Genomic DNA, 19,403 nt, shown 5'->3' on the forward strand with positions numbered 1-19,403 from the left:
ATTGTGGTTTTTCTTTGTTGTGCTTATTTGCTTCTGCCTCCCATTTAACCTAAAGTTCTCCAAGAACAGAGAAGGGTTTATTCACATTTATATTTTAGTGTCCAGCATGGGACCTTGTCTGTGGAAGTATATTCAGTATTTAATATATGATCATATTTAATAATGTCCTACCCTTTTCTTTTATAGATCCCCAGAGGCCATAGGTAGCAGAGTAGAACACTGTCCTTTGATGTTATTACCTAGCAGTTTTTGTATGTTTGTTTAGAAGAGCTCTCATAATTCTACAACTGCTAAAAATGATGTTTATGAAAATTATACAACAACAATGAAAACTGGTTTAAGACGTAATGTTAAGTGAAAAAAGCAGGTTAAAAATTTTTACACTGAGATCACTACCACATCAAAACATACAAAGGTGCCTAGGAAACACTATAAAACATTTAGGGTGGATTTCATAGCAAAGACCCTATTTTTAAAATTTTTTGTTCTTATTGTTTAGTGAAAAGGGGGATCTTTGTTATTAAGAATAGTCATTATCCAGAGTCCAAAGATCATAAAGCTATAAAGGCAAGCAAAAGCTGTAACATTAAAAATATTCACCACTCAGATGAACACTTTTAAAATTTTTCCTCTGTCAACATATGATGGAATATTATTTGGTTTTAAAAAGGAAAGAAATTCTGGCACGTGCTACAACAAGGATGAACCTTGAGGGCATTATGCTAAGTTAAATAAGTCAGTCACAGAAAGACAAATACTGTATAATTCCATTTAGATGAGGCACCTAAAGTGGTCAAAATCATAGGGAAAGAGGGGTGCCTGGGTGGCTCAGTCCGTTAAGCATCTGCCTTCAGCTCAGGTCATGATCTCAGGGTCCTGGGATTGAGCCCCACATTGGGCTCCCTGCTCAGCAGGGAGCCTGCTTCTCCCTCTCCCTCTGCTGTTCCCTCTGCTTGTGTTCTCTCTCTCTGTCAAATAAATAAATAAAAATCTTTTAAAAAGTCATAGGGAAAGAAAAGAGAATTGTGTTTGCCAAGGGCTGGAGGGAGGGGAAAATGGGAAGTTATCATATAATGGGTATAGAGTTTCAGTTTTACAAGATGAAGAGTTATGGAGATAGATGATGGTTATGGGTACACAACATTATGAATGTATTTAATACCACTGAACTATACATTTAAAATGATTAAGATGGTAAATTTTATGTTATATATATTTTACCACAATAAAAAAGGGAAGGAAAGTTTATTCTCTATCCAAACAGTATCTCCGACTTAACACTAGCATCTTTCCCTACCCACTATGTCAATTTCTTCCTTTGTGAGTGTTTTCCTAATTGTCTGATGCAAACAGCTGAACGTACAATGGAAATTAACAAAGTGAATGAGCAAAATCTATCATAAAGGTTAGGATTTCCTTAAGTCAAGGGAAATAATGGAGGACTGTGTACATCATGCTAGAAGTCATGGAAAATGAAGTGTCTGGAAGAAAGAATTATGAAAGATGATGTTAGGAAAGGCACTTGGAAAAACAATGATTTGAATATCGAAAAGAAACTAAGCCCTTTGAGAAAATAAAGCCCCAAGTACATTTTTTATGAAAAACAACCCTTTTTATAATTACGCTAGAAAGTTAGATGTAAAGTAATAGATGCTAGACTGTGCTATCACATAACTGGTTAGGAAAACTTATGCTCCCAAAATGAAGTGTTGATGGAGTAAACACACTACCTTATTCCCACTGGAAGGTAGTTATAAAACTGAGGAGCAGCTATTTGAAGACTCTGAAAAGTAAACAGTAGCAGGAGGACTGGGGAAGAAGACCAGAATTCAAAGTACCACAGAATCAAGGGTGAGTTTAGCATTTCTTTTTCTTCCAGTATCCCTTGGTGTGGACAGAATACAGTCTAACATCTGGAAGCATACATTGATGTGGACAGAGAGCGCCACGGGAAACCTTAGTTTAGTTCTGGCTTGAAGAATGGGAAAGGGGTTCTTGAAAACTCTAGAAAGTATATGGAAACACTCCAATTTTTTTTCTTTTCCTTTTTTCTGTTATCATGTGTGCCAGACTGAAGCAAACCTATGGTGGCAGCAGTGGCAACAGGGGAATAACAGTAAACTTCTTTTCCAATCACAGAAGCAATGGTCTCAGTAGGGTAGGGTAAGCCTTTGATGCTTTTCCTCTCTTTCTATCCTTCTGCTGCTTGGACCCAGACACTGAGAAAGGGTGGCCCAATTAACCAGGAAGTACTGAAGAGATGGCAGAGAGGGAGCAGAAGAATGTGTGGATCTGACACTAAATAGCAGACCACAGACTCTGAGAACTGAAGAGATATACAACCAAACAAGTCCCAGATTGGATACTGACTGGGTGGCATATACATGGGATCGAGCCAAATAAGTTTGCAAAGACTTTGAAAATTGCACTGACAATGAAACCACAGCCCACAGAAGGATGGTAAGAACTTGTGGTCTGAACCTAAATGGGTCAATTGCCTCCTAAAACAAAACTGTCAACATTCCCTATTATACTGAAACAAGATCAAGAATCTCAATGCTGAGATGACAAACACACTGGAATTATCTGACAAAGATGTTAAAGCAGCTTTATAAAAGTGCTTGGAAGTAAGGGGAACACTTAAGAAACAAAGAGAAAGATGGAAAGTCTCTGCAAAAGAAGATAGTATGTAAAGAAGAACCAAATGGAAATTTTAGAACTAAACAATACCATAACCAAAGTTTTAAAAAACCTCATTGGATGGGCTCTATAACAGAATACAGATGATCAAGGAAAGAGTCAATGAAATTGATGATAAATCAAAAGAAATTATCGAGTGTGAAAATCATTGACAAAAACCATAATTTTATTGGAAAATACAGAGCCTCAAGGATCTACAAGATAATACCAAAAGGTCTAACACTGGTGTCATCATACTCATGGAAGGAAAGGAAAAGATGGAACAGAAAAACTATTTGAAAAAACTATCTTGAAAACTTCTCAAATTTAGTGAAAGACATACTTAGATATTCAAGAAGCTTAGAAAACTCTAAAGAGCATAAATTCAAAGTAATCTCTGCAAGAAATCACTGGCAAATTCTACCAAACAATTAAAGAGGAAAAACCAATTCTACACAATCTCTTCCAAATAAAAACAGAACACTTGCCAACTCATTTTGAGTCCAGCATTACCCTAATACCAAACCAAAGACAGCACAAAAAAAACTACAGACCAATATTTCCCAAGAAAATAAATGAAAAAATGTCCAATGAAATACTAGTAATTCAAATCCAATAATATAAAAAAGGAAGAATATACCTTGACCACATCCTGGGAATGCAAAGATGGTTCAATATTCAAAAATCAATGGACTAAGAAGAAAAAGCACATGATCCTATCAGCAGATGCAAAAAAATACATTTGACAAAATACACCATCCTTTAATGATAAGAACTCTTTGTAAACTAGGAACATAACTTCCTCAACCTGATAATGTACATCTACAAAACTGATAGCTAATGTAATTCTTAATGCTGACTGAATGCTCTTCCCAAAGATTGGGAACAAGATCCTCTCTCATCACTCCTATTCACCATTGTTTGAAAATCCTAGATGGTGCAGTAAGGAAAAAAAAAAAGCATACGAACTAGAAAAGAAATAAAACTGTCCTTATTCACAGACAGTATGATCATCTACACAGAAAATACCAAGAAATCTACCAAAAAACTCCTTGTGAGTTTAGAAAGGTTGTAGGATACAAGGTCAACACACAAAAATCAATCATATTTTTATACAGTAGCAGTGAACAATTAGAAATTGAAATGAACAAAACAATATCCTTTAAAAAGGGGCCTCAAATATAAAATACTTAAATAAATGTTAAAAAATGTATGGGACTTGTCCTAGCCTCAGCAATCAGACAACACAAAGAAATAAAAGACATCCGATTTGGCAAAGAAGTTAAACTCTCACTCTTTGCAGATGACATGATCCTCTATGTGGAAAACCTAAAAGACTCCACCCCAAAATTGCTAGAACTCATACTGGAATTTAGCAAATATTTATATATTTAACAGATATATATATATGTTTAAATATATTATATATATATAAATATATATATTTAACAAATAAACATCATTAAAATGTCTATGCTACTTAGAGCAATCTACACATTCAGTGCAATCCCTATCAAAATACCAACAACTTTTTACACAAAACTGGAATAATCCTAAAATTTGTATGGGATTAGAAAATACCCCAAATAGCCAAAGGAATGCTGAAAAAGAAAACCAAAGCTGGTAGCATCACAATTCCGGACTTCAAGCTCTATTACAAAGCTGTAGTCATCAAGACAGTATGGTACTGACATAAAAACAGACCCCTAGATCAATGGAACAGAATAGAGAACCCAGAAACGGACCCTCAACTCTATGGTCAACTCATCTTTGACAAAGCAGGAAAGAATATCAATGGGAAAAAGACAGTCTCTTCCACAAATGGTGTTGGGGAAACTGGACAGCAACATAAAGAAGAATGAAACCGGACCACTTGCTTATACCATACACAAAAATAAATTCAAAATGGATGAAAGATCTCAATGTGAAAGGAATCCATCAAAATCCTATAGGAGAACACAGGCAGCAACCTCTTCGACCTTAGCTGCAGCAACTTCTTGCTGGACACATCTCCAAAGACAAGGGAAACAAAGGCAAAAATGAACTATTGGGACTTCATCAAGATAAAAAGCTTTTGCACAGCAAGGAAACAGTAAACAAAACCAAAAGACAACCGACAGAATGGGAGAAGATATTTGCAAATGACATATCAGATAAAGGGCCAGTATCCAAAACCTATAAAGAACTTATCAAACTCAACACCCAAAGAACAAATAATCCAATCAATAAATGGGCAGAAGACATGAACAGACATTTTTCCAAAGAAGACATCCAGATGGCCAACAGACACATGAAAAAGTGCTCAACAGGGATATCCAAATCAAAACCTCAATGAGATACTACCTCACACCAGTCAGAATGGCTAAAATTAACAAATCAGGAAATGACATATGTTGGGGAGGATGCAGAGAAAGGGGAACTCTCCTACACTGTTGGTGGGAATGCAAGCTGGTGCAGCCACTCTGGAAAACAGTATGGAGGTTCCTCAAAAAGTTGAAAATAGAGCTCCCCTATGGCCCAGCAATTTCACTACTGGGTATTTACCCCAAAGATACAAATATAGTGATCCGAAGGGGCACGTGCACCCCAATGTTTATAGCAGCAATGTCCACAATAGCCAAACTATGGAAAGAGCCCAGATGTTCATCAACAGATGAATGGATAAAGAAGATGTGGTGTGTATATACATATATACACACACACACACATACACATACAATGGAATATTATGCAGCCATCAAAAAATTTAAATCTTGCCATTTGCAATGACGTGGATGGAACTAGAGGGTATTATGCTAAGTGAAATAAGTCAATCAGAGAAAGACAATTATCATATGATCTTACTGATTCGTGGAATTGAAGAAAGAAGGCAGAGGATCATGAGTTAAAAATGAAACAAGACGAAACCAGAGAGGGAGACAAACCATAAGAGACTTTTAATCTTGGGAAACAAACTGTGGGTTGCTGGAGGGGAAGGGGGTGGGGGATGGGGTAACGGGGTAATGGACATTGGGAGGGTATGTGTTGTAATGACCACTGGGTATTATATAAGACTGATGAATCACAGACCTGTACCCCTGAAACAAGTAATACATTATATGTTAATTAATTGAATTCAAATTTAAAAAATAATAAAAAAGAAAAAATGTATGGGGTTGTATGCTGAAAACTATATAATGCTGACGAAAAAAATCAAAGATGAACTAAGTAAATGGAGAGATATATTGTATTACTGGATTTGAAAACTCAAATTCATCTATACGGTTGACCCTTGAACAACACGTGTTAGGTTTGAGCTGTGTGGGTCCACTTATATGTGAATTTTTTTCATAAATACAATACAGTACTTTAAATGTATTTTCTCTTCCTTGTAATTTTCTTAATAACATTTTCTTTTCTCTAGCTTACTTGATTATAAGAATACAGTATACAATACATGTAACATCTAAAATATGCGTTAATCGACAATTTATGTTATCAGTAATGCATTCAGTCAATAATAGGCTATTAGTAGCTACGTTTTTTGGGGAATTAAAAATTATATGTGGATTTTTTACTGCATGGGGGGGGTTGGTTTCCCTAACCCCTATGTTGTTAAAGGGTCAACTGTATATTTAATATAAGGAATTCCCATTAAAATCCCAGCAGGATTATTTTTTGTAGATATAGAAAAGATTATTCTAAAATGTATATATACGGAGAGACAAAGGAACTAGAACAGACAAAATAATTTTGAAAAAGAAAAAGAAAATTGTAGGGATCACTACCTTATTTTGACTTACCATAAAGTATTCAGAGTCCTATTTGCACATAGATAGACATATGGGTCAACTGAACAGAATAGTGTCCAGAAATAGACCCACACAAACAGCAATTCAATGGAGAGAAGACAGTCTTTTCAACAAACTGTTGAAAAATTGGACATCAATATGCAAAATATAAACCAAAATACCTGACACATTTTATACAAAATGAACTCAAAATGGATGATTTGTTCTAAATGTAAAATATAAAAGTATATAATTTTTACAAGAAAACAGGACAATATTAGCATGCCTGCAGTTAGGCAAAGGATTTTTATACGTGACACCAAAAGCATGATCCATAAGAGATGAAAATTTAAAACTTTTCCTTTGCAAAAGACACTGTTAAAAGAATGTAAAGATAAACTATAGGCTGGGAGAAAATATTTGCACAAACCAGATATCTGACAAAGGACTTTAAGCAAGAATATACAAAGAACTCTCAAAAATCAACAGTGAGTAAATAAACAACTCAAGTAAAAATGGACAAAAGACTGTTCACGAATAGACTATTCACCAAAGAGGGTATATGAATGGCAAATACGCACAAGAAAAAAATGTTCATCATTACTCATTTGAGAAATGCAAATTAAAATTATGAAGAGCTACCACTATACCCCTTTTAGAATGGCTATAAAAAAATACTGACAATAACAAGTGCTAGCGAGGAATGGAACAGCCACACTGGAAAATGGTTTGGCAGGGTCTTACAAAGTTAAAGTTAAACATATACTTACCATATGACCCAGAAATCCCACTCCTAGGTATTTACACCAAGGAAATGAAAACTTATGTTCATAAGAAAAAGCCCCGTACACAAATGTTTATAGCAACTCTATTCAAACCACCAAAAACTGGAAACAGGTCAAATATCTTCCAGGGGTGAAAGAATAAACATACTGTGGTATATCCACACAATGTATACTACTTGGCAACAAAAAGGAATGAATTATTGATAGATGCAATATGAAACAACTTAGAAGATTCCCAAAGGCATTATGTTGAATGAAAAATGCTATTCTTAAAAGATTACATACTGTATGATTCCATTCATATGTTATTCTCTAAACGATATAACTGTAGTGACAGAGAACAGACTGGTAGTTGCCAGAGACAACGATGTTTGCATGTGATTACAAAGGGATAACATGAGAGATTTCTGGGGTGGTTCAGCTGTTCTGATCCTGATTGTGATGGTGGTTACATAGTCTGTACATGTGCTAAAAATTCACAGAACTATATACACACATATACAAAAGTCAGTTTTACTTTATGTTAATTTTAAAAATAAACTGAAAAACCCATAGTGCAAGTATAAATTAAATTATTAGAAATAAAACTAACTTATTTTCCTAACTTTTAATTTTATTTCATAAGACAAATTCCCAGCAGAGCCCATTTTTCACTATTAACAATGATGTATTGATTTTTGTTTTATGTGGACCAACTTTAAGTAGTCTTTTCATTACCCATTAACTCCACTAAGCAAGACCTTCTTTATATTAAAATATATGTTGAAGTAAATAAAAGAGTAGAAGGACATATTCTAGAGTGATAACTACAGCAAGCTGTTTGTGAGTAATGACATTTTAAGTGACTTTGTTTTCTAAATTTTCCAGAATGAGCTTATATAACATTGATAATCAGTGGGAAAAAGCTGAAGAACCCTTTCAGTCCAGGCCTAGTAATGTTTTCAAAGGAAACTGTGGAGCTCTGGTCTGTAAGCACGGAGAGAACAAGCAGCTACGAGGAGAGAAGGTAGGTAGCACAGACAAAAAAAATCAGGTCTGCTGGTGGTACTAGTGAAGGTAAGAAAACTGGCGACTCTTGAGAAGGAGAAGGCTAGCTCACCTGAGACTGTTTGAAAACATCCTTTCCAACGACATCCAGGTTTGAGGGGTCTTTGATGGAACTAACATACTCCGAAACAGCCTTGATCACCACATCACAGGGTGGAAGGACCAGCTGATGAGCTCGGACCTAGGAGATTTAAGATAAGCAAGGTACACTGACATCGGTGGTGATGGATCACTAAGAGAAAAAGTGAGGTAGGTGTAAGAGAATTCAAATTCAGTAAATGCACTGAGAGATAGGTAAAATCTTTTCTTTGAAAATATTGTCCCCTGTAATTCTCAGTTAGAACACTTGGAAAAGATCAAACAGTATAAAGAAAGATAACATCATATCATTTATAAATCCTACTACAGAGAGAGCCACTAGTTGATGACATTGTCATAATTCATCAGTTTTCTTTCATAAGACCATTTGGCTGCTTCCAATTTTTTGCTATTAAAGGTAAGGTTTTAATTTGTGGACCATGTTTGGATCCTAATTTGAACTAACCACAAAAAAGCCTTTTGGGGACAATCAGGAAGATCCTAAAATGGACTAGATATTAAAATGATGCCAAGAAATTATCATTAATTTTGTTAAAAGTAACAATGACATTGTGCTCATGCATGAAAATGCCTATATGTTTTAGAGATGCATATCGAAGAATGTGGGAGTAAAACGACTTGAGGTCCAGAATTTATTTTAAAACACATTAGCAACAGAAACAACAATAACAAAACCCAGCAAGTGTGGCTACATCTTGATAACTGTTGGACCTAGAAGATGTTACAATAGTGACTGCCTATGCTATTATTTTCTCTACTTTCATGATGCTTGAAAATTTTTTAAATACAGGTATTTTTTTCATGCCATGATAAAATGTAGGTATGATTTGTTGTTCACTTTCCAATTATTTAATTACAAGGTTCCTAAAATTGTAATTACTCAGTCAAAGGGTATAAACTTCTTAAAGACTTTTTGTATAAAATTGTTTGGGCAAAAGGCTGTACCATTCATTCCTTTAACAAGTATTTACCGCCTTCTGTGTACTAACTAGGTACTCTCACAGGCATCAAGAATACAGCAGTGAACAAGATAGAGAAAGATCGCTGCTCCCATGGAAGCTTAAATTGTGGGGTAGGTGTGTCAGGATAGGATGAGGGGAGTCAAATAAAATAAACAAGTAAAATGCATACTGTGCCAGATGTAGATAAGTGCTATGGAGAAAATCTAAGCAGAGGATGGCCTTGGGAATTCAAGTGTGTGCATGCATCTGCACAAGCAAGTAATATTAAATAAGATGGTCAGGAAAGGCCTCACTGAGAAAATGACATTTGAGAAAACCTCTAAGAGGGAGGTACAAAGCTATGTGGGAGGAAAAAGCATCCCAAGTAGAGGAAATAATAAGTACAAAGGTTCTACAAACAAAAGAAAAGATGACATCATAACTATAACAGATGTCAGTCAGTACAGGACTTTGTAGGCCATGGTCAAGATTGAGTGAGTGACATGAAGAGCCACTGGCGGGTTTTGAATAGAGAAGCAACATGATCTGAATCAGTTTTTAAAAGATCCACTCTCACTGTTGTACTGAGAATAGGTTTTGGGGAGGGGAGGAGAGTGCAAACAGAAGACCAACAGTTAATAAGCTGTTATAATAATCCAAGCAAGAAATAATGGTGGCTTGACCAGGGTAGTAGCAATGAAAATGGTGAGAAGTGGACATATACTGGAGGGAGAACTGATGGTATTTGCTGGCAGAGGAAATGTAGGGTGTGAGAAAGAGAGAGAGAAGTCAAGGATGACTCTATGGTTTTTAGCCTGAACAACTAGAAGGATGGGATTGCCTTTAATAAAAATGGGGAAGGCTCTGGGAGGAACAGATTTAGGGGAAAGATCACGAGTTTCCATTTAGATACACTTCCTTAAGATGTTTAGTAGGCTGTTAGATATTACAATCCGGAGTTCAAGAGGGATGTCAAAACTAGAGACACAGATTTAGGAGTCATCAATGGACTGGTGATACTTAAAGTCATGAGACTGGATGATATCAATCACTAAGGCAGAATGTGTAGGGAGAACTGACAGAAGGGACCAAGGACAGAATTCGGAAACACTCCAAAGATAAGAAGTAGAAAAGAAGACAAAGAAGCAACAAAGGAAACAGTAGCTGCAGCCAATGAAGGTAGGAAGGAAACTAGAAGAGAGTGGTGTCCTTAAAGCCAAGTGAAGAACATGTTCTAAGAAAGAGGGAGTGAGCCACTGGGTCAAATGCTGCTGTTGGTCAAGTAAGATGAAAACTGAGAACTGGCCATTAGATTTATTAACATCAAGAATTATGAACATCTGGACCTCGTCAAAAACAATTTCAAAACAGACTGCAGAGAGAATAGGGAAAAGGGATAATAAACAGCTCAAGTGCAGAAGACTCTATAGAGGGCTTTGCTATAAGGGAAGGAAGAAATGTGGGCTATAAGAGAAGAGGAAATATGGAACAATAGCTTGGGTGGAGGGAGTAAGGTCAAGAGCAGGATTTGCTTTATTTTTTAATATGGATGCATGCTTATAAATCTGATGGGAAAAATCCAATGAAGAGAGAAAATTGATGATGCAGGAGAAAGAAGTAAGAACTGCAAAAGTGATGCCTTTCAGTTAGCAAGAGGGGATGTGATCTGGCATGTAAGTAGAAGGGTTGGCCTTAGATAGGAACATGGACAGGTACTCCACAGTTAACACAAGGCAGGCAGAAAATGTGGGCACATAGATGCACATAGGTGAGAAGATGAAAGGCTAGGAGCCAGTAAAGTTCTGTTTCAAATGCTTCCATTTACTAAGTGAAATAGGAAGCCAGCTCATGAGCTGACAGTGAGCAAGGAGGAGGGAGCACTAGAGGCTTGAGGAGAGAAGAAAAAGTATGAACTAGCAGAGTGGAAGAATTAGAGAAAAGTTATATATTCACCAACTTACACTACCACCAGAAACGTATGAGAGTATCAGTCTCAACATAGACTCGACAGGAGTAGGCAGACTAATTTTTCAGTATTTGCCGAACTGTTAGGTTAATAAAAATCATTTAATTTACATGTGTGGGGGGACCTGGGTGGCTCAGTCGTTAAGCGTCCGCCTTCGGCTCGGGTCGGGATCAAGCCCCGCATCAGGCTCCCTGCTCGGCAGGAAGCCTGCTTCTCCCTCTCCCACTCCCCTGCTTGTGTTCCCTCTCTTGCTGTGTCTCTCTGTCAAATAAATGAATAAAATCTTAAAAAAAAAGATCTTTTAAAAAAAATTTTGCATGTGTGATCACTAGGGAGATTTAACATCTATCTAGTCATACTATTGGCCACTGTATTTCTTCTTTTGTGAGCTGCTTCAGTCTTTTGCTCATTATTTCATTTACTGGAGTATTAGTATCTCACTTCATAGGTTTGTATGAATCCTTAAGATGTTAAGGGTATTGTCTTTATAACAAATGGTGCTGGTAAAATTGGACAGCTACATGAAAAAGAATGAAACTGGTCCACTTTCTTACACCATACACAAAAATAAACTCAAGATGGATTGAAGACTTAAATGTGAAACCTGAAACCATAAAAGTCCTTGAAGAGGGCACAGGCAGTAATCTCTTTGACAATGGCTATAACAACATTTTTCTAGATATGACTCCTGAAGCAAAGGAAACAAAGGGAAAAATAAACTGTAGGGACTACAAAATAAAAAGCTTCTGTGCAGCAAAGGAAACAATCAACAGAATAAAAAGGCAACCTACTGAATGGAAGAAGGTATCTGCAAATGACATACAATAAAGGGTTAGTATCCAAAATATACAAAGAACTGATATAACTCAACACCCAAAAAACAAATAATCCAATTAAAAAATGGGCAGAAGATATGAACAGACATTTCTCCAAAGAAGACATACAGATGGTCAACAGACACATGAAAAGATGCTCAACATCACTCATCATCAGGGAAATGCAAATCAAAACCACAGTGAGACACCACCTCACACCTGTCAGAATGGCTAAAATCAGAAACACAAAAAACAAGTGCTGGCGAGGATGTGGAGAAAAAGTAACCCTCATGCACTGTTGGTGGGAATACAAAGTGGTGTAGGCACTGTGGAAAACAGCCTGGAGTTTCCTCAAAGAGTTAAAAATAGAACTGCCTTATAATCCAGTAATGGCACTACTGGGTATTTACACAAAGAATACAAAAGCACTAATTCAAAGGGATACACGCACCCCTATGTTTATGGCAGCATTATTTTCAATAGCCCAGACATGGAAGCAGCCCAAGTGTCCATTGATAGATGAATGGATAAAGAAGAAGTAGTACATATATACAATGGAATATTATTCACCAATAAAAAAGAATGAAATCTTGCCATTTGCAATGACATGGATGGATCTAGAGAATATAATGCTAAGTGAAATAATTCAGAGAAAGACAAATACCATATGATTTCACTCATATGTGGAATTTAAGAAAAAAATGAACAAAGCGGAAAAAGAGAGAGAGACAAATCAAGAAACACTCTTAACTGTAGAGAACTGATGGTTACCAGAGACGGGGATGGGTGTGGGGATGGGTTAAATAGGTGATGGTGATTAAGGAGTGCCCTTGTCTTGATGAGTGCTTGATGCATGGAATTGTTGAATCACTATACTGTATACCTCAAAGTAATATAATACTATATGTTAACTATACTGGAATTAAAATAAAAACTTAATTAAAAGAGATATTAAGGGTATTGATCATAATTATAATTTTTGTATTTGAAATATTTCAAGCCTAATGAAAGGTAATTATTCTATCAAAACTCCAATGTAAAAAACCTGATATCCCCTAGGCATGGATGTATAGGAGGAAATGGGGCACTTTACCTTAAGTGATGCAAGGGGATGTTCTGGTCCCAAGAGGCTCCAGTGAAAAGCAGCCAGGTCCTCATCTGGGAGAATGTGGTTACCTATAAAGTACATTTGTCATTTATTGACTGTGCAAATGTTTTCATAGAACCTCCAGGCCATGAAAGGGCTTTTGGGGAAGAAAATAATCAAATAATTCACATAGGTGTAGATTCTCAATGTAATATCTATAGTATCTATGTGTTGATTACCTACTATGTATCACATATATTATATGTTTTATTATTGTAATAACCATCCCTAGTAGTATTATTATCCCAATTTTACAGATAGGGAAACTGAGGCTCAAACAAATTTGGTGACTTAGCCAAAGCAGCTTGGTTAATAAGTGCCCCCACCAGGATAAGAAGCAGGCTCCAAAGCCCATCCTATTATCTATCACCTAGTCATTCTGCCTTTTATAATAGCAGCCACAATTACTGACTGCCTAGTAAGTGCTGGGCATTTTATATATCTCATTTCATTTAGTTTTGTCAGTAACACAATGAGATATACTATTCCATTTCACAGATGAAACCAGGGAGGTGTAACTTCAGTAATTTGTCATAGGCCTAATTCTAAAACTTGTGCTGACTCCATTAGATGAGCCAAACTCAAATCCTTTGGGATTATAAGCAGAGGTTACACCTGAGACAACATATTAACCTTCATGCTGTCAGTACTTGGAAAGCCAACTGAAAACATAATAAACTCTCAGGGTGCTTGGGTGGCTCAGTCAGTTAAGCATCCAACTCTTGGTTTCAGCTCAGGTCATGATCTCAGGGTCCTGGGATCGAGCCCCGAGTGACTCCGCGTTTAGCAGAAGTCTGCTTTAAGATTCTCTCTCAATCTCCCGCTGCCCCTCCCCCCACTCGCGTTTTCTCTCTCTCTCAAATAAATAAATCTTTAAAAAACCATAACCAGCTCTCTGCAATTTACTTTTAAATTCATCTTTAAAAGATAAATTGATGAATGGCTAGAATGGACAGATATATGATAAAGCAAGTATAGGAAAATGTTAATGGCAGAATACAGGTGGTAGATATATGATATATAGGATTTTCACTACCAAATTCTTTCAATTTTGCTGTGTGTATGGATATTTTCATAATAAAATGTTCACACAACAGAAAAAAAAAAAACACATATAACAATTTGTGTTCTTCATCTAAACTGAGACAGTAGGAAAGAAATGCTAATGCTCTGAATGGGGAACCAAAGCTATCTAGGGCTAGTAAAACATTTGGCCTAAGACAGTACTCTGCATAAATAGTTATGGAATGTAACAAAAAAAGTTTTACAAAAATCGAAATAATTTTCAAGGATGTCCTGTATTAAATTCCTAAGACAAACATGCTGAGTTTCTAGTAAGAAGTCCAAAAGCCTCCTGGGTTTTCTCCAGCATAGTGTTTAGCATGTGGACTTTAAAAAGATAAATTCAATTATGATAGGCTAAATTGCTCCGGTCTTCGTGTCTTAACATTGGAAGAGGAAATTTTACCAATCACTGGAGTCTGTTCTTTGGATACCTACCTAGCAGCGCAGCAAATATGGGAAAATTCATCCGCTTCAAGCCCAGCTGCTTGGCCACCTCCTGCATCAGGAACTGATTGGTAGTGAGATTCTTCCCATTCCAGCTCAGCTTCAGAGCATGGGAACTGTAGTAAGAAGGAATATTGTAGAGAGCATACTCGGAATCATGGGCAAGAAGGCCATGGAAGCCATTTTCCCTGAAAAAAGCCACCACTTCCAAATGGTGGTCTTCAAGGCTCTGAAAGACCTAGGAGGGAAGAAGAGAGGAACATGTCATGCAACAGAAACTGGCTATATTTGGTTAGAAATCCAGAAGGTTAGTAACTAAATTTTATAGTTGAAATTTAAGATCACACATGGCTGAACACAATACTCTACAAAAAAAAAAAAAAAAGTCTCTCCCAGCTTCAAACTTGATTATTCCTACTATAAAGACAGTATTATCTATGTATTCATTAAAATGCCCAGTCCTTTCATGAAACTGTGGTATGAGGCATTTCAAGAGAATACCGAAATTAACATGGTATATATTACTTAAGTTTCCACTTCACACAATAACAGAAGATATCTTTGTTAGAAAGATAATAAAGCTATTATTTATTGCTCAGCACCTTCTATATGCCACATATACTTTACATACATTATCTCATTGTCAGAACAACCATGAGCAAGGTAGATATGGATGAAAAAACTTATATGTAGAAATAGACCCAGAAAGGTTAAATAACAGAATCTAAGTTCATCTAACTCCTTTTTTTTTTTTTTAATCTAACACCTTTTAAAAAATCCTTGCTCGTGGGTGTCTGGGTGGCTCAGTTGGTTAAGCCTCTGGCTCTTGGTTTCGGCTCAGGTCATGATCTCATGGGTTGTGAGATCAAGCCCCAGGTTGGGCTCTGTGCTCAGTGGGGAGGCTGCTTAAAGAGTCTCTCCCTCCCCCAACTCACGTGCACCCACCACTGTCTCTATAAAATAAATAAACAAATCTTTAAAAAAAAAATCCTTGCTTGCTTTCTTAGGAACATCTTAGACCACAGAGCACCCATATAGGGCACTTCCAGCAGGTAGAGGTCAGAAACTTCACCCCACTTTAGAAACGGGTAAACTAAGACTATGAGAGGTTGGCTGCCCCTAAAGCTGCATTATGAATGAGTGTACACAGGATTCAAACCCAGGCTGTTCTGACTCCAGAATGCACTAATTTCCACTGTACCAGGCTTCTTCCTGGAGAGCACTGTTTTTCATGTAATAGAGACAGACGCTTAAGTGCCCTTCCTATGCATGTCTCTATCCCTGCACTTAGAGCATACTGAAATAATCTGCATGCTGGTTATACCACGCTAACTTCCTTGACTGCAGAGACGTAATTTATCTATTCCTGGCTCCAACATAAAACCTGGGGTATAATAATATGAATAATAATGGTTAACAGATACTGAATACATACTCTGTGCTAAGCAGCGTTCCAAGTACTCTGCATTCATTAACTCATTTAATATTCAATCACATAAGGCCATAACTATTATTATTATCATCCCCATTTTTACATTGCTATTCCTAAGGTCGCATGGCCGGAAGGAACTAGGCCTGGATTTTGGCTCTAGAACCCATGGACCTAAGTATTTTTGTGGAACTCAACTGACCTATTTTTTTTTCATTTAAATTACAAAATAATCGTAGTTTTCTGGAGTCTGACAGGAGTTTCAATGCATTAAGCTTCTGCTAGGCTATGGAAAGAGACTAGCCACAGCAAATAGTCATGTCACACATTAAATCCACAAAGGGAGGGACACTGATAAGCACACAGCAAAGCAACATGTGTATGTTTGTTTCGAAGCAAAGGAACCAAAAATCCTTACTTTGTACTGCAACATATTTACAGCTAGAGTTATGATGAACTCCAATTGGGTCAGAGTAGGAGTATAGTTTTATGCTGTCCCCTGGTGAGTTTGTTCCAGCATACCTCTCATACAAGTCACTCATTGAGCATCCATCTGTACCAGGCATAGTGCTAGGTATGGTACTTTCCCTCTCTTCATCACAATCAGATCATGTAGGTGTTATAAGTCCCATCTTACAGATGAGGAAACTGAGGCTCAGAGAAGCAAGGTGCCATGCTTAGGGCCATAGAGCATTCCAAATATCCATCAACAGAAAAAATGGCTAAACTGTGGTATAACCATACAAGGGAATATTATTTAGCTATGAAAAGGAATAAAGTACTGATTCATGCTAACATAAATGAACTTAAAAACACTATAGAGTACAAGAAGCCAGACAAAAAGGCCACATATTACACGATTCCTTTTAAATGAATTTTCCAGAATAGGAAAATCCATTGAGAGGGAAAAATAGATTAGTGGTTTCCAGGGACTGGGGGAAAAGGGAAATGAAGAATGACTGCTAGAAGGTACTGAATTTCCTTTTGGGGTTTTAAAAATGTTCTGGAATTAGACAGTGATCACAGTTGCACAACTCTGTGAATACAAGTTAATTATACACTTAAAAATGGTAAATTTTGGGGTGCCTGAGTGGCTCAGTCGGTTGAGCGGCCGACTCTCGATTTCAGCTCCAGGTCATGACCTCAGGGTCCTGGATCGAGCACTCAGTGGGGAGTTTGCTTAAGGATTCTTTCTCTCCCTCTGCCTCTCCCACTACTCACATGTATGTGCTCTCTCTCTCTAAATAAATCTTTTTAAAAATGGTAAACTTTACGGTATTATGTAAATTATATATATTAAAAACCAGAACTAGAATTCAAATTCAGCTCTGTCTACAAAGCCTATGCTCCCTAAACCTCACTTGTAAAACTTATTATGGAAAATTTTAAATATACAAAGGTAAAGGAAATACCGTAACGAACCCCTATGATATCATTATCCTGTTTCAACCATTATCAATGTTGAGTCATTCTTGTTTCATCTACTATGCACCCCTTTTGTTCTGGCATTTTTAAATGCACTTTTTAAATCATGACTAAAAAACCACATAAAACTTACCATCTTAACCATTTTTAAGTGTATAGTTCAATAGTTAGGTTTAATCACATTGTTATGAAACACATCTCCAGAACTTTTTAATCTTACAAATCTGAAACTCTATACCCATTAAACAACTCTCTATTTTCACCTCTCCCCCAGCTCCTGGCAACCACCATTCCACTTTCTATGAATTTGACTACTTTAGATACCTCATATAAGTGGAATCATACAGTATTTGTCTTTTTATGACCGACTTATTTCGCTTAACATGATGTCCTTGCGGTTCACTCACATTGTAGTATGTGGCAGGATTTCCTTCCTTTTAAGGCTGAATTAATATTCCATTCTATGTACATACCACAATTTCTTCCTCTATTAACCAATGGACTTATGGGTTGCTTCCACTTCTTGGCTATTATGACTAGCACTGCTATAAACACAGATGTAAAAATATCTCTTCAAAATCCTGTTTTCAGTTCTTTTGGGTAAATACTCAGAAGTGAAACTGCTGAATCACATAGTAGTTTCATTTTTAATTTTTAAAAAGAACTTCCATATTGTTTTCCATAGAGGTTACTCCATTTTATATTCCCACCAACAATGCACAAGGCTCTAACCTCTCCACAACCTCACCAACACTTCTTTTCTTTCTTTTTTTATAGTAGCCATCCTAATGAGTATGAGGTGATATCTCATTGTTTTCATTTGCATTTCTCTGATAATTAGTGATGTTGAGCATCTTTTCATATGATTGTTGGTCATTTCTGGCATACTTTCAAGCAAATTCCAGATATCAAATCACCTATAATACTTTATTCTTTATCTGTAACAGATGAAGAGCTTAAAAATAACAAACAAAACTATCATTTCACTGAAGTTAACAAGTTTCTTAATATCTTAATATCCAGTCCCTACTCTATTTTCCAAGATTACCTTAAAAATGTCTTTTGACAGTTGGTTTGTTCAAATCAGGATCCAAATAGGGTCCACATGCTGCATTTGGTTGATATGGCTCCTAAGTATCTTAATTTATAACAGTTGCCTTTATTAAATGCCATTTATTTGTTGCAAAAACCATAACTCACTTTTTAAATTACAAAGGTAATATGGATTATTCTACAGATTATGTTGGGATAACTGGACATTTATTTGAGAATAAGATAGATCCATTCCTCACATTTTAATTAGGATAACCATAAAAATAATAGAAGATTCCATGAGGATTTTTTAAATATAATTTCAGAGTAGGGAGTGTTTATGTATAAGAGAAAACCCAGGAACAGTAAAGAGGAAGATCAATCCTCTTGACTAAAAATAAAACATTTGTTTGGGAAAAGCCAATGTAAGCAAACGCAAAGGACAAATGACAAACTGCAAAAAGAGTTGCAACTCATAGTATAGAGGGCTAATTTCTCTAACAGAAAAGAAAAAAACCTAACAACACAAGAAAACAGTTCACAAAAAAAGGAAAAACAAACTGATTGTAAGCATATAAGATGATCAAACTCACTTGTGATAAGAAGTGAAAATTAAAACAATACTGAAAGATGGTTATTTCAACCATAACATTACCAAATATACTGGTAAAGGAAACAGGCACACACAAATATTGAAGGTAGGTATGTAAATGGTACAATCTCTATGGAGAAAAACTTGGCAAGATTTGTCATAATTAA

At 36.3% G+C, this 19,403-nt stretch overlaps 1 protein-coding gene across 3 annotated transcripts in view; it reads right to left on the minus strand.

Moving 5' to 3' along the window:
• The window catches only part of FAM120C (family with sequence similarity 120 member C), a 106,588-nt gene that overhangs the window by 69,645 nt on the left and 17,540 nt on the right, over positions 1-19,403 (minus strand). For all 3 annotated transcript variants that reach the window (XM_045878540.3, XM_045878531.3, XM_045878548.3), the window contains exons 2-4: positions 14,750-14,996; positions 13,196-13,278; positions 8,334-8,462 (exon numbers count right to left, since the gene is read on the minus strand). In XM_045878540.3, coding sequence (XP_045734496.1) covers positions 8,334-8,462; positions 13,196-13,278; positions 14,750-14,996 — 459 coding nt within the window. The remainder of the gene's footprint in view (positions 1-8,333; positions 8,463-13,195; positions 13,279-14,749; positions 14,997-19,403) is intronic.

This window comes from Mirounga angustirostris, unplaced genomic scaffold (assembly GCF_029215605.1).
Source record: "Mirounga angustirostris isolate CCGP_5_RB_7025 unplaced genomic scaffold, mMirAng1.0.hap1 SCAF_11, whole genome shotgun sequence".
NCBI lineage: Eukaryota > Metazoa > Chordata > Mammalia > Carnivora > Phocidae > Mirounga > Mirounga angustirostris.